At 34.8% G+C, this 14,932-nt stretch overlaps 1 protein-coding gene across 5 annotated transcripts in view; it reads left to right on the top strand.

Moving 5' to 3' along the window:
* Positions 1–14,932, top strand: part of LIPI (lipase I) — an 80,031-nt gene that overhangs the window by 46,376 nt on the left and 18,723 nt on the right. For all 5 annotated transcript variants that reach the window (XR_011534069.1, XR_011534068.1, XM_070598073.1 and 2 more), the window contains one exon: positions 9,307–9,418. Coding sequence is in view for 3 of the 5 variants with exons in the window: in XM_070598073.1 (XP_070454174.1) it covers positions 9,307–9,418 (112 nt within the window). In the remaining 2 variants the exon portion in view is untranslated. The remainder of the gene's footprint in view (positions 1–9,306; positions 9,419–14,932) is intronic.

Below are 14,932 nucleotides of genomic sequence, written 5' to 3'. Positions count from 1 at the left end.
TTTATGAAGAGTTATTAAAGAAAGCAAAATTATTCTGTTTAGAGGTGAAAAGCTGGAAGTGGTTTATAAATAAAAATAAATTCTTTTATATGAAGAATCTTGTGAAATTTTCAGCCACTGGCCTTGACCTTGGTTACTGGGGGATAAATATTTAACATAGATTCTCAGATTTAAAAATATTTTTGGATCAGTTATTGTTAATATCTTACAGTAACACTTGCTATCAATTTTAAGATATTATAATTCCTTAAATGTTGGTAATGTGTCCTATCATTCAGAATTGGGACTATCCATTTTTTAAGTTAAAATTTTTATTGAGTTAAATTTAGATTCACATGCAGATAGAAGAAATAATACAGAGAGATCCTGTGTACACTTTATCCAGTTTTCCTCAATGGTAAAATTTTACAACACTATAGAATAATATAATGTGACTACCACAGTTTTGACTTTGATACAGTTCATCATTTTATTCAGATTTCCTCACACATTCGTATGTGTGTGGGGTGTGTGTGTGTGTGTGTGTGTATTTTTAGCTCTATACAATTCAATCACACTTACAGGGCTATGTATCTACCACGACAATGAAAATATTGAACAATTCCATCATCACAATGATTCCCTTGTGGCACTTTTATAACCACATATATTCCCCTCCCATCCCCGGTGCAAATGAATACATTCCTAAAATGTCATTTTGAAAATGTTGTATAAAAGGAATAGTTCAGCATGTGATCTTTTAATTGGCCTTTTTCCCCTCAGAATCATTCTCTGAAGCTTCACTCAGGTTGTAGCATGTATCAGTAATGCATTCCTTTTTATTGCTGAGTAATATTCCATGGAATGCATGTACTACAGTTTGTTTAATCGTTCATTTACTGTAGGACATCGGGATTTTTTAGTTTTTGGCTGTTATGAATAAAGCTGCCATGAATATCTGTGTACAAGTTTTTGTATGAATATAAGTTTTCATTTCTCTCTTATAAAGGCCCAGGTATACAGTTGCTGACTCATAAGCTAATTGCACGTTTAGCTTTATAAGAAATTGATGAAGTGTTTTTCTGAGTGGCTGTTCCAGTTTACATTCCCCCCAGCAATGTATGAGTAATCCAGTTTCTCTGATTTCGTGCTAGCATTTGGTGCTGTCGTTATTTGTAAAATGTTGTCTATTTTGATAGGCACATAGTGATACCTTATTGCAGTTTTAATTTTTATTGCCCTGATGGCTGATAATACTGAATATCTTTTCTGTATATCCTCTTTGGTGAAAGGTGTGTTTGTTTTTTTGCCCATATGCAATTCAATTTTTTTTTTAACTGTTGAGTTTTGAGAGTTCTTTATATATTTTAGAGAGTGGTCCTTGTTGGATATTTGGTTTGCAAACATTTTCTCAGAGTCTGTAACTTAACTGTCTTTTCATCTTCTTCATATCTTCACTTTTGCAGAGCAAAAGTGTTTCCCTTTTTTTTCTTTTTGGTGAGGAAGGTTGTCCCTGGCTAGCATCTGTGCCAATCTTCCTCTATTTTGTATATGGGATGCTGCCACAGCATGGCTTGATGAGCAGTGTGTAGATCTGTGATGAGAATCCAAACCTGTGAACCCCAGGCTACCGAAGTGGAGCGCGTGAAGTTAACCACTATGCCACCAGGCCGGTCCCAAAAGTGTTTACTTTTGATGAGGTCTAATTGATCATTTTTTCTTATCATGTAACATGATTTTGCTGTCAAAGAACTCCTTGCTGAGCCCTAAGTTCTGACTATAGCTATGTAGGAAGCCTTATTGTCAGATGGAGTGACTATTTCCTCCTTAATCTTCTTTGTCATGATTATTGTAAATATTCTAGGGTATGTGCTTTTCAATATAAATTTAAAATAAAGTTGTCTATGTCTACAAAGACTTGACTGAGACTTTCATAGAAATTGTGTTAAATCTATAGATCAATTTGGGATGAACTGATGTCTATAACATGTTGAGTCTTCTGCTTCATAAACATGTTATGTTACTCCATTTACTTTGATTCTTTGATTTCTTTCATCAGCATTTTAGAATTTTCAGCATACAGATGCTGTGCATCTTTTGTTACATATATATTTAAGTATTTCTCTCTTTTTTGAGTGATGGTAAATGATGTTTTAAAATTTCTATATCCCCATGTTCATTGTTACCATACGGAAATGTGATTGATCTTCTGTATTGAACTTGCTTCCTGGGAGCTTGCTGAATTTATTTATTATTTCTTGGATTTTTTAAATAGATTTCTTGGAATTTTCTATGTAGCAATCATGCCAACTACAAATAGAGAAAATAGGGAAAATTTATTTCTTCCTTTCTAATCTGTATGCATTTTATTTCTTTTTCTTGACTTATTTCAGTGGCTATGTTGAATAAGAATTGTGAGAGTAGACATCTTGCCTTATTTCCAGTCTTAGAGGGAAAGCATTCAGTTTTTCACTATTAAGTAAGCTGTTATCTGTAGCTTTTCTGTAGATATTCTTTATAAAGTTGAAGTAATTCCTTTCTGTTCTTAATGCTGCGTTTTTCTCATAAGTGTGTGTTGGATTTTGTCAAATGCTTTTTTGCATCATTGATATGATCATATGATTTTCTTCTTTAATTTGTTGAAATATTGGATTACACTGGTTGATTCCAGAAGGTGTGCCAGGCTTGCATTCCTGTAATAAATCCAACCTAGTCATAGTGTACAAATGCACAAATTTTATACATTGTTGGATTTGGTTTGTTAATATTTTGTTGAGTACTTTGTGTCTAAGTTCATGAGAGATGATTTGTCCATAGTTTTCTTTTTCATGCTGTCTTCGTCCAGTTTTGTCATAGGAGTAATGTTGTCTTCATACAAGGGCAACACTAGTTCCTAAAAAGAGTTGGCAAGTGTTCCCTCCTCCATTATTTTCTGGAATATATTGTGAAATTTGGTGTTAATTCTCATTTAAATGTTTTGTAGAATTTTTCAGTGCATTCATTTGGTCCTCAAGATTTCTTTTTGGGGAGCTTTTTAGTTATGAATTTAACTTCTTCAGTGGTTATAGGGTAACTCAAATTGTCGATTACATGTTGGTTGAGTTTTTGTAGTGTGTGGTTTTCAAAGAATTGGTCGATTTCTTCTAAGGTGTCAAATTTATGAGCATAAAGTTGTTTGTACTGTTTCTTTATTATCTTTTTAATTACTACAGGATCTGTAGTAATATTTTCTATTTCATCACTAATAGTGGTTATTCACGTCTTCTGTCTTTTTATTTTTGTCTGTGTTGTAGAAGTTTATCAATTATAGTTATTTTTCAAGAACCAGCTTTTTGCTTAATTGATTTTCTATTGCTTTCCTGTATGAAGTTTCACTGATTTCTGCTCTGTTCCTTTTTACATCCTTCCTGCTGCTTTCTTTGGATTTACTTTGTTCTTCATTTTCTATTTCCTTGAGACAGGAAATTAGATTGTTGGTTTGAGATATTTCTTCATTTGTAATGCTATGAATTTCTCTCTTAGCACTGCTTTAACTGTATCCCACATGTTATGATACATTGTATTTTCCTTTTCACTCAATTCTATGTATTTCTTTTTTGAGAATTCTTCTTTGGCCATGGGTTATTTATGAGCGTGTTGTTCAATTCCACAACTTTAGAGATTTTCCTGTTTTTTTTGTTATTTATTTCTAATTTCGTGTCATTATGATTAGAGAACAAGCTCTGTATGATTTCAATTCTTTTAAACTTGTTGAGGTTTTTTATAGCCCAAGATATGGTCTGTTTGGATAAATGCTTCTTAGGCCTTTGAAATAAATGTGTATTGTGCTTTTGTTGATTAGAGCGTTCTATATATGTTAATAAGATTCTGTTGGTTGGTCTCCAACATCATCAATTCATTTCAGCATCAACTCGAAGTCAAAAATCTCATCTAAACTCATCAGATAAAAAGTTCTAAATTGTATCATTCAATTCTAAATCTTAATCAGAATTGACTGAGGCTCTAGATAGAATCCATCCTTGGGCACAATTTGCCTCTGTTTGGGAGCCTGTGAAACTCAAGAATCAAGTTACCTGCTCCCAAAATGCAATGTTGAGACAGGCGTAGGATAACAGTTATAAACATTCCTCTTCAAAAGCAAGAAAATGAAAAGAAAACGGAGTCAATGGTCCCCAGCAATTTTACAGTCCATCAAGGCAAATTTCATTTGGTTTCAAGACATGGGAATAATCCTCTGTGGTTTATTCCCTCTGGGTTCTGCCTCCTGGGTTCACAGTTCCATGTTCTAGGCTCTCAGAGTTCTTCTTCTTCTTTTTTATTATTATTTTGGTATGCATGCTGTCATATGCTTACAGCTGCGTAGTTTTATCAGCTTGTTTCTTGCCTGCGGGATTTTAGGGGTCTCACAACCTTCTTTATTTTGTACGCTCTGCTCTGTTCCTTTCAGTCCAACCTGGCAGTATTTATGCTGCTACAACATTCTCAAAAACCTTGTAGATCTCCATGTATGTCACAGAGTTTCATTCCATTAGATAAGAGCCTCCTCCAAATATAAAGAAAAAAGAAAAGTCTAGATAATCCTATCTCTATGTTTTTTCTCTGCTGAGATGGCTGAGGGAATCTATGGGTCACACACTTAATCTTTTCAAAGAGCCTTTTATGTTACTGAATATTCTTTTTGATCTTTCTAAAGCAAAAGGTTGTCCATCCACACTCTTAACATTTTCTTAAGAATATGATTTCCTGATGGTGAATCTCTTAGTTTTAGTATCTTTTATAAACTTGATAGGAAAGGATTTTTCAAATTGTCAGTGCAGGATTTGTTTTTAGCACTTTTATCTCAATTTTTGTCTTTCATCTCACATTTTACCATAAACACCAATAAGAAACAAGGCCACACCTTTGCATAGAAAGCCCTTCAGCTAAATGTCCAGTTTCTTCCTTTACACTTTCTGCTTTCCGCATAATTTCAGGGCATAATTCCACTAAGTTTTCTGTGACTATATAGCCTGAATTCTTTTTCTTTCAGTTTCCAATAACATGCTCATTACTTCCTTCTGAGTCCTCACTAGCAGAGTAGTTAATATCTACATTCCCACTAACAATATGTTCAAAGTAACCTTGGCTTTTCTACTGTGCTCCTCAAAATTCTTCCATATTTTGCTCATTGCCAGTTTCAAAGCCACGCACGTCCTCATTCTTCAATATTTGTTATAGCAGAATCCCACTCGTCATACCAAAATCTTTATTCATTTTCTATCACTACCATGACAAATTACACAACCTTAGTGGCTTAAAAGAGCACAAATCTATTATCCTACTGTTCTGTAGGTCAGAAATGTGACACAAGTGTCACTGTGCAAAAATCAAGGAGTCAGCAAGACCACATTCCTTTCTGGAAGCTCCAAGGGAGAATCTGTTTCCTTGACCTTTTGAACTTCAAGAGGCTGTCTGCATTCCTTGGGTTGTGGCCTCTTCTTCCACAATGCTGGGTTGAGTCTTCACATTGCATCTCTTAGACCTTTCTTCTGCATCACATCTCTTTTTCTGACTCTCTTCTGTCTTCTTCTGCTTTTAAGGTCTTGTGATTGCATTGAGTCTACTTGGATAATTCAAGATAATGTCCCTATTTTAAGGGCAGCTGATTTGCAACCTCAATTCCATTTGAGATCTTAATCATCCTGTGCCATATAAAGTAACATATTCACAGGCTCCAGAGATTAGGACGTGGAGATATTTGGGGAGGTCTACCACAATTACAATATGCATACGTGATTTTTCATAGTCTAGTGGTATCAACGTTTTACCACTTCAGGTGAAATGTGGGAACTTCACTTTTATTTAGGTTCCTTTACCTTTTCCACGTTTAAACATCATCTTGAGTATCAGATCATGTGATAATTTTTGCTTCAGTCATCAAATATGATTTATAAGATTCATGACGTAAAGGGTAATCTATTGTTTGTATCCGTATTTCTTCTCTTCCCATTGTTCCCTCTTGATTTCTGATTCTCCAAGATTATTTATTTCATCAATTCCTTTCCATTTGAAGAAATTCCTTCTTACAATATTTAGGAATGAGTCTGCTAATGTGAAATTCTTTTAGTTTTGCTTTGTCTGAGTTTCTTTATTTCTCCTTTATTCTCGAAGGATAGTTTGGCTGGGTAAAAGATTTGGAGTTGAGTTTATTCTTTTAGCACTAGAAAAATGTTATGCTACTTCCTTTTGGCCTTTGTGGTTTCAGATTAGAAAGCCGTTGTGACTCAAATTGATGTTCTTCTGTAGGTAATTCATTATTTCTCTTTGGCTGCTTTCAAGTTTTTTTCCTTTGTTTTTAATTTTCTGAAGTGTAATTATGATATGTCTTGGTGAGGATTTCTTTAGGTTTATCTTGTTTCAGATTCATTCATCTTCTTGAATCTATGTGTTTGATTCCTTCACCAAATTTAGAAAGTTTCTAGTCATTATTTCTTTGAATATTCTTTCCACCACACTCTCTTTTCTCTCCTCTTAACACCTTGATAATACAGATGCTACATCTTTTGTTACATTCCCACATGTGCCTGATGCTCTGTTCATTTTTTTCCCTCAGTCTGTTTTCCCTCCGTTGCTTAGATTGAGTGGCAGATTGATCTGTCCTCAAGTTCACTGATTCTGTCCTCTATCATCTCCACTCTACTATCAAGCATATCTGGTGAGTTTTGTATCTGTTATTGTATTTTTCACTTATGTAATTTCTACTTTTATTTTTTTACCGTTTCTATTTCTTTGCTGAGATTTTTCTATTTCTTTATTTTTTTCAATAAACTCTAAAGGACTTTGAAGAATTTTTATGATGGCTCCTTTAAAATCCTTGTCAGATAATCCTGACATCTGATTCATCTCAGTGTTGGCATTAGTTGATTATCCTTTCTCACCAAAGTTGTGGTTTTCTCTGTTCTTGGCATAATGGATAATTTTCAATCAAAACCTGGACATTTTGTCTATTTTGTTAGAATTTGAGTCCTATTTAAATATTTTATTTTAGTAGACAGTCACTTTGTTTAGGTTTTGGCTTTATGTGTTCTGAAGCAATGATTCTTTAGATGTATAAATGTCCAAGATTGTTATATTTTCCTGGTGACTTGCTTCTTTTCTGCTTTATACATAAAAATGCATGTTGCCTCACAGACTATTTTACTGGATTCTGTCACAACAACACTTTGCCTCATAGAGCCTTTGAATCGTGTGTCTTCTTTTCTATCTTCAATCTCATGTTCTGTAGTATTTTATTTTACTTCTTATTTAACAATCAATGTTTATTATGAATATTATCATTACAGCAAATGCTCATTTATATTTACCAATTTCAGTTTTCTACATTTTATCTTGTCCTCCCCTCTCTTTTCCACTCCTTCTTTCTGAGTTTACCTTCTATCTTGCTGAAATATACCCTTAGTGACTTATCACTACTAGTCTTTCTGTTTATTTGATTGTTTCCTTGAAAATGTCCTTACCTTTCCCTCACTCTGGAATGTAAATTTAGTTCAGGGTAGAATTTTACACTGAGAGTTATTTTCATTCAGCATTTTGAAAATATTAATTCTCTTGTTTTCAGATAAATTTACTGTTTTCATTTACTGTCAATTTAATTGTTCCCTGCAGATAATCTGGAGTTTTCTTCTGGTTGAATTTGTTTATTGAATGATCAATTGATCTATCTATTTATGCATGATGTATTTTTATTATTTTCTAGTCTCAGTGGTCAATCTAAGTCTCTGTTAAAAATTAAAGAAAAAATATTTGTGCCATTTTAAAATAAAGATTCATGTCTTCTTTTAATATAGAAAACTCCTCAGAAGTCAGCTCTTACTCAAAATTCTCCCTTCAGAGCAAGTTGGGTTTTGTTTTTCTCAGAACTTTTGTACCATAATCCTGGAGCATGTTTTATGTACATTTTGGAGGTGGGTCCTTCACCAAGTGGCAAGTGTAAATTTAGGTTCTGCATTAGCTGGAGGGAACATTTTTTCCACCTAAAACCCACACACAATCAGTAGGAGGAATTTTCCAAGTTCCTCTTTCAATGATGAAGCAGAGAATTAAGGTCCCTGACTCTGTGCAGGGATTTTCATTTCAGTTCGTTCGCTTTGCCTCATATGTCCTGGTCCAGCATGGAAGTTGACACTTCAGCCTCTGTCTCCATGCTGCACCCACTTCTCAAGTCCCGTGGAGATCCAGGGCTTCAGTCCTTCTGATAGCCTTGACTTTAATTTCTCTTCATTTCTGCCTCTTGATATGTCCCCTTCCTTCATCTGAGTTTAGTTGTACCTTTAATTTATAGATTGCACATCCAGAATTTCTATGTACTTGTAGTAGGAGGTGGGCTTATTCTGTAATATCTCAATATGTCATGCTGCCAGAAATCATGTGAGCAGATCTGAATGCCTACTTTTTTGGGTAAGGTAAACCAAAGTGTTTTCTCTAAAGCTGGGCAGTCACTTCAAAGTGAGATGCATTTCTTGATGTATCTTGTGTTCGAAATTGATGAGGTCCAATCATAAATCTATTACCATATGTGAAGTAGTACTAAGCATCAGGCATAAGGCAAGAAGTTATTCTTGGCTGTTTAGCAGCAACATTTAACACCTAGCATGTGCAATTTTAGCACAATATTTCTCAGAAGAAAATTTGCGTTCCATTTTCTGTGTATATACATTGTCTTCTAAGGGATGGTGCCAGGTACTTGGGAAACTCACATAGAGTCAGAACTTTCTGTATAGCCCAGACAATATTGATTACGGAGGTGAGTTCAGCATCTTTGCCTCTGAAAGATATACTATATCAAGTTTTAGTAGGGATATTTTGAGTAAGAACTACCATGAGCTCACTCTGTATAGGATTGTTTAAGTTTACAGTCATTCCTAATCAACCAGTGAAACTTGGAATTATATTTGCCATGCAAATTTAGCTAGGACTATTAATCAGATAATTAAAGAACCTTATCATATTTACCTTAGATGTGCTATTGAAAAAGAAAAATTGTTTAATTGACCTAAATTCTGAATTTTTTTGGTTTGTAGACCAGTTAGTATTCACTAATTGTTTGGCCAACTCTTCACCATACCTTGACTGTCTGGAGGCTTTTTCTTTACTCATTTTCAAGACTAGTTAAGAATTGACAAGAAGTAAAATATATTACCCATGTACCAAATGAGTGCCTCTCAATATTATTTGCATATTTAATGTGTGCCTAGATTACATACATACGTACAAACATGCATATCTGCATATGTGCCAAAATAAATTTAAAAAATAATACGAATTGCACTCTATATTTTTGTTTTGTAGCCTATTATTTTGTTCTCAGTATCACATCTCTGGATGAAACTATGAAGGATGGCTATATTACATTTAAATTATTTAACCAGATTGGAGTGGTTGAAAAGGCAAGGCTCTATAAGTAAGTATAATTGAGTATTTTTTTTCTTTTGTAAATTAAATGCTTATTTTCTTGAGCATTCACTTTGGAAGATAATCCAAACGATGTAAATTTTCTATCCAGTGAGTCTTGAAATGTTAAATATCAAAAGGATCTCGGGTGTTATATTCTAATTCATTTATTCTATGGAGGATGATATCAAATATGAAAGAGACTAAAGAACTTGTTTCTGTTATACAGCTAGCAACCACGAGTTAGGAGAAAATAAACTTTTTCCCCCTCTTTTGACTATCATTCTCATGTTCTTGCTCTCAGACCATCCTGTCTTCTAATTCTCTCTCTTTTCAGTCATGTCATGTTCACAGTGCTGTGAATAAATATCTAGTGCTTCTGTCCATAGAGTGCCCCAATTTCAGTATTTCAGAGAACCACTCCTAGCCACAAATTCCTCAAATAATAGAAGAGGATTCTGTTTTTTTCTTAATCTTCTATTTAACTTTTTATGTTTGTATGGGTAGGCCAGTATACATATTTTTAAAGTTATCTAATAATCTCAGAGAATGTTCTCAGCTTGAGTTTGTTGACTGTGTATTTGGGTTTTAATAAATTCTCAAACTAGGAAATTCATTTTCCCTTCAGCAAAAGAATGATATAAAGGTGCATGTTACTGTTAAAATTGTGGTTTCCAACCTGCCGTGTTAGACTTCTAGAAATCCATTAAATAATGTAACTGTTTTCAAAAGGCTCATAGGTACCATGTATAGTGATGAAGTCAAAGATAAACTTTATTTTATTGTGCCTGGACTAGAAACAACTTGGTTTAAGTTTAGACTGGTTACTGTTGACATCAGGAGAATCTCAGGAGGCACAGTTGGGATAGCCAACATTTACTGTTGTCACAGTTTAGGTAGCTACAGTACCCGAACTGATTAAACCTAATGTGCGATGGACCTTAGACTTGAGTACATTGTGACATCCAAACATGTTCAACCATTAACAGTGAACTAGGAAAAACTCCTTGCATGCTTATTTGTTTTCACATTAGTATCACAAACAATAGTAATCTTATATTTAATTTTACAGCGTTATCATGAACCCTTAGTTAAAATCTAGAACAACATAAAAATATAAAAAGTAGCCATAGCTCATAACACATGAAGTTTTTTTTGTACATTAATCTTTAAAACCTTAGAATTCGCAAAGAAAATGATAATAAAAGAAGTCCATGATGATAAAATATTGAGAACCTCTGTACTGAAGTAACACAAAGACTATTTTGTCATGGAATACCATGGTCATCCTTGGAAATAATATTCTGGATTACAAGTTAGGCAAAATTTTTAAAAATTTGAGATAAACATATTTTTAATATTATATTCTATAGATTTAATGTTCTTAAACTTAATAAAGGCATTGCAGATAATTTAATAGTGGCATAGAAATGGTAATGAGTGAGCACCAATTATTTTTGTATTTTCCCCTCTTTCAACTTCCTTTCAGTCACCCAAAGAAGAAGATAAAAGAAGGTAAACCAGGATTTCAATCCAAATTCTTAAGTTACATCAAGGGCCATCTTTTATTAAGAGAAACTTTTAAGCTCTTTCTACTTAATTTTGAGCACTGATTGAATGTATTGTAATAAATAATATTATTGCGTAATAGCTTGTTACTTTAAATTGCTTAAAATCATGTGTGTATACATACATACATATATATATTTACATACAGGCACGCATGTATGTATGACCTATTATTTATTACTATTATGCTTTATTAGTTTTTGAATTCACTTATTCAACAAGTGTTTTTCAGCACCAACCAAACTTATTCAGGCTTTCCACCAAATAATGGAGATCCAAACGAAAATAACAGTGTTATGATTCTCAAGCTGGTCACAGAATATCAGAGGAGACTAATGCATAATTACGGTGCTGAGTAATACGTTTTATAGTAGTCAAGCACTTATGTGCTGTGTTAGTACAGAGGAGGAAGCAAGGAAGCATTTGAAGGGAGGTATTGCAGTCAGGGAATGGAGAAAGGGTGCCTTCGAAGGCGTGGAGCTAGGGAAGTACCCAAGTTCAGTAATGGCGCACAGCCTGCTGTCACAGAGAAGTTGTTTCAAACTTGTTCAGATGGCAAAGAAATTGTGAGTCTTGATTTCCTTTACAAGCATCATGTTCTGTGCAGAGCACCATGAAATATTGACGCATTTTATTCAAATTCTTGAATTAGTGCATTTTTCATGAAGGAATGTAAAATATGGAACACTATGCACGGTAAATCTGTCCATCTAAGCCTGGCCAGTGGCTTTATTGTTTTTCTATTAATAATTCTTTGCTAATAAGTTTAGTCATGCTTTGGGATTTAAACTGTTTCAGATGCCAGGGAAGTCAAGACATTTTTTTCTTTTTGAGGAAGATTAGCTCTGAGCTAACATCTGCCACCAATCCTCTTTTTTTTGCTGAGAATGACTGGCCCTCAGCTAACATCCGTGCCCATCTTCCTCTACTTTATATGTGGGACGCCTACCACAGCATGGCCTGACAAGCAGTGCCAGGTCCGTCCACACCCGGGATCTGAACTGGTGAACCCCCAGCTGCCAATGTGGAATGTGCAAACTTCACTGGCGTACCAGAGGGCTGGCCCCTCAAGACTTTTAAATGATCTTTTGGGGTTTCCTGTCCAAAATTAAAATAGGAATGTCTGCTCGCTACAGAAAATGTCATACTATATAGTAGAAAGTGAGACTCATTTGTAATTACATCATCCAAGGATACTCACATTCACCATTTAGTTTATAACCATTCCTCCTCCACCTCTTCCTTCTCCACCTCTTCCTTGTCTTCCTTTCTTCTTCTTGTACATACCCCTGTGCACACACACATTAATTTTTTTTAGAAAAATTAGGACCTTATTGCAAATGTGTTCTGCATCCTGATTTTTATACTAAATGCTACAGTGTGATCATTTTTTCTATGTCACTAAAAATCACTTCCACATTATAATATGATGCCAAATATATTAATGTGCCAATAGAGGATTTTAAACAGTGTGTATCAATATTGGATATTCAGGTTAGAATAATTTCCAAGATGGATGAGTGATGGGGAGATTAGAGTGGAACAAGTCCAGAGAGGTGGCTATTGTGATAATTTATATGAAAGATGATGGAGACTTAGACCAAGTCAGTGGAAGTGGGTTTTTAGGGTTTAGAATAGATGTATTTTTATGATTAATTAAACATGTGAAATTGAAGGAAAGAAACCAATCTAGAGTGACTTCAGGTTTTAAGCTTGGTGACTATTTAAATTATGTTGTCATTCCCTGAGCTAGGAGATGCATGGAGAGAAGCTAAATTAATCATTCAACAAAAATTCTTGAAAGCTTCTGTAGGTCAAGAACTGTAATAGAAATTAGGGGTAAAATTTTGGACAAATTAGATTTCTGTCCTTACATAATTTCAGCCCAGTGCAGCAGATAGACTTTAGAAATACATAATACAAGCAAAATGATGATGTTCATCATTCCTCTATTCAAACAACTTTTAATGAGTGTCTGCATTGAACTAGGCATTATGCTAAGTTCTGAGGATACTGTGATGAGAAAAATAGACATGGTCCTACCCTCATTAAGCTTACAGCCTAATGAAAGATATAAAGGTAATCAAATAATTATAAAGGTATGCAAATAAAATCTGTGAAAATTGTCTTTAGCCACATTATAGTGTGTATGGAAACATAAAATAGGGTATATGAATTATAAGGGTCACTAAAATTTTCTTTAAGGATGTTTTGTATTAGTTGAGACCTAAATAGTGAACAGGAGTTAGTCTGCTCTGCTACATTCTAGGCAGAAGGACCAACAAATGCAAAGATCCTGAAGCAGGAGGGAGCATAGCCCATTTCAGGAGCTGAAGGAAGTTCATCACATCTGAGAATAGAGGCAGGGAAAGAAGGAGAGAGATGAAGGGTAGAGAGCATCTAGATTTTGTAGGAACTAGAACTTGCAGTACATATTCCAGGATTTATATTTTATTCTTTGGGCCAATAGAAATTACTGAAGTGTATTCGTTGGAGCAGTCTGGTTAGGGCCAGGATTAGATTTTTATTTTGGAAAAACAATTTGACCACAGTGGATTGGAGAGTGAAAAGATAGGATGGTGTTGCAAGAATATAGGCAAGGAATAATGGTGCCCTGAGATTCAGAGTTTGCAGTGAAGATGCAAAAATGAGGCTGGATTCAAAGCAGATTCAGAATCTTTCATAGACAAAGTGAGTAGGAATTTATGATAGATTGGATATAGGGGTTGAAAGAGGATGATATCAAGGGTGAATTCTAGTTGTGTGACTTGGGCAATGCATGGTGATGCCATTTAAAATGATAAGGAAATTTGGAAATTTTAGGATTTTTTTTTAGTGAGAGTTGGGTGTTGGGGAAGATATCCTTTAGATTTGAACCTACTGAGCTTTAGGCATCCTTGAGATATCCAAGTAGACGTGGTGAATAGCAGTGGATACCTGTGTCTTGATCTCAGCACACAGGGCTCAGCTGGAGGCAGAGATTTGGTGGTCATGAGTGAACAGATGACATTTGAAACCATTGGAGTGGATGTGAATTTGTGGGAGAAGACAACACATTCCCGTCTGGATATGTTGACTTTGAAGTATCTCTGAGAAACCTGGATAAGCTCTTGGCCAGAAATTAGAGATATGACCAATGACACTATATTCTGTGAAAGAGGAGGTAGTAACTCTGCCAAGAGGGAGTACAGATGGGCTTTGAAGGGAGTGCTGACATCCTTTTATGGGCCTGGCTGCTTTGAAGAATCAAAAGGAAGGGAGAACTAAGACAAATAGAAGAGGCCTGAGTGCTGGGTGTTCCACTGGGTGCTCTTCAGCTGTTCTATGTGAGACTGTCACCTTTGCTCAGGCAAGTTGTTGCCTCAATGGAGGAAATTATTTCAACAAATTTTTAAAACAATTCCTTTCTCTCCTCTCCTCTTCTCTTCTTATTCTCTCTTCCCTCCTTCCTTCTCCCTCCCTCCCTCCCTTTCTTTCTTCCTCCTCTTCCTTATCATTATCCTCCTTCTTTACAGTTCCCTTTGGAGTCAAGCAGACTCATGTTGACCTAAATGACTGCGGGGTCTCACATTTCTAGTACATAAGGATGAGGAATTGAGTAGAGTGGTGAAGAGCATGGACGTGGCTGTGTTTGCATTCCAGCTTTGCATTCACTTGCTTAGGAAAGGCACTTGTATGTTCTGATACTCAGTTTTCTCATTTGTAAAATGGCCATACTAATAGTACCTAATAAAAGGAGTTGTAGAAATAGTTAAATGAGGTCAAGTATGTCACGCTACATGACAGTTCTGGGTTTATTGTAAATGCTCAGGAAATCATACTTCTTAAATACTACCTTTATTTTTTTCTTTTGAATCTTAGGCTTTTATAATTATTACTTTAATTGACAAATATTTGAAAAAGTGGCATAAAACAACAAAAGATTATTATTTGAGTCACCAGTCTATTCAAGGAA

This window comes from Equus przewalskii, chromosome 27 (assembly GCF_037783145.1).
Source record: "Equus przewalskii isolate Varuska chromosome 27, EquPr2, whole genome shotgun sequence".
NCBI classification, from domain to species: Eukaryota; Metazoa; Chordata; class Mammalia; order Perissodactyla; family Equidae; genus Equus; species Equus przewalskii.
This window is presented reverse-complemented; position numbering and strand designations above follow the sequence as displayed.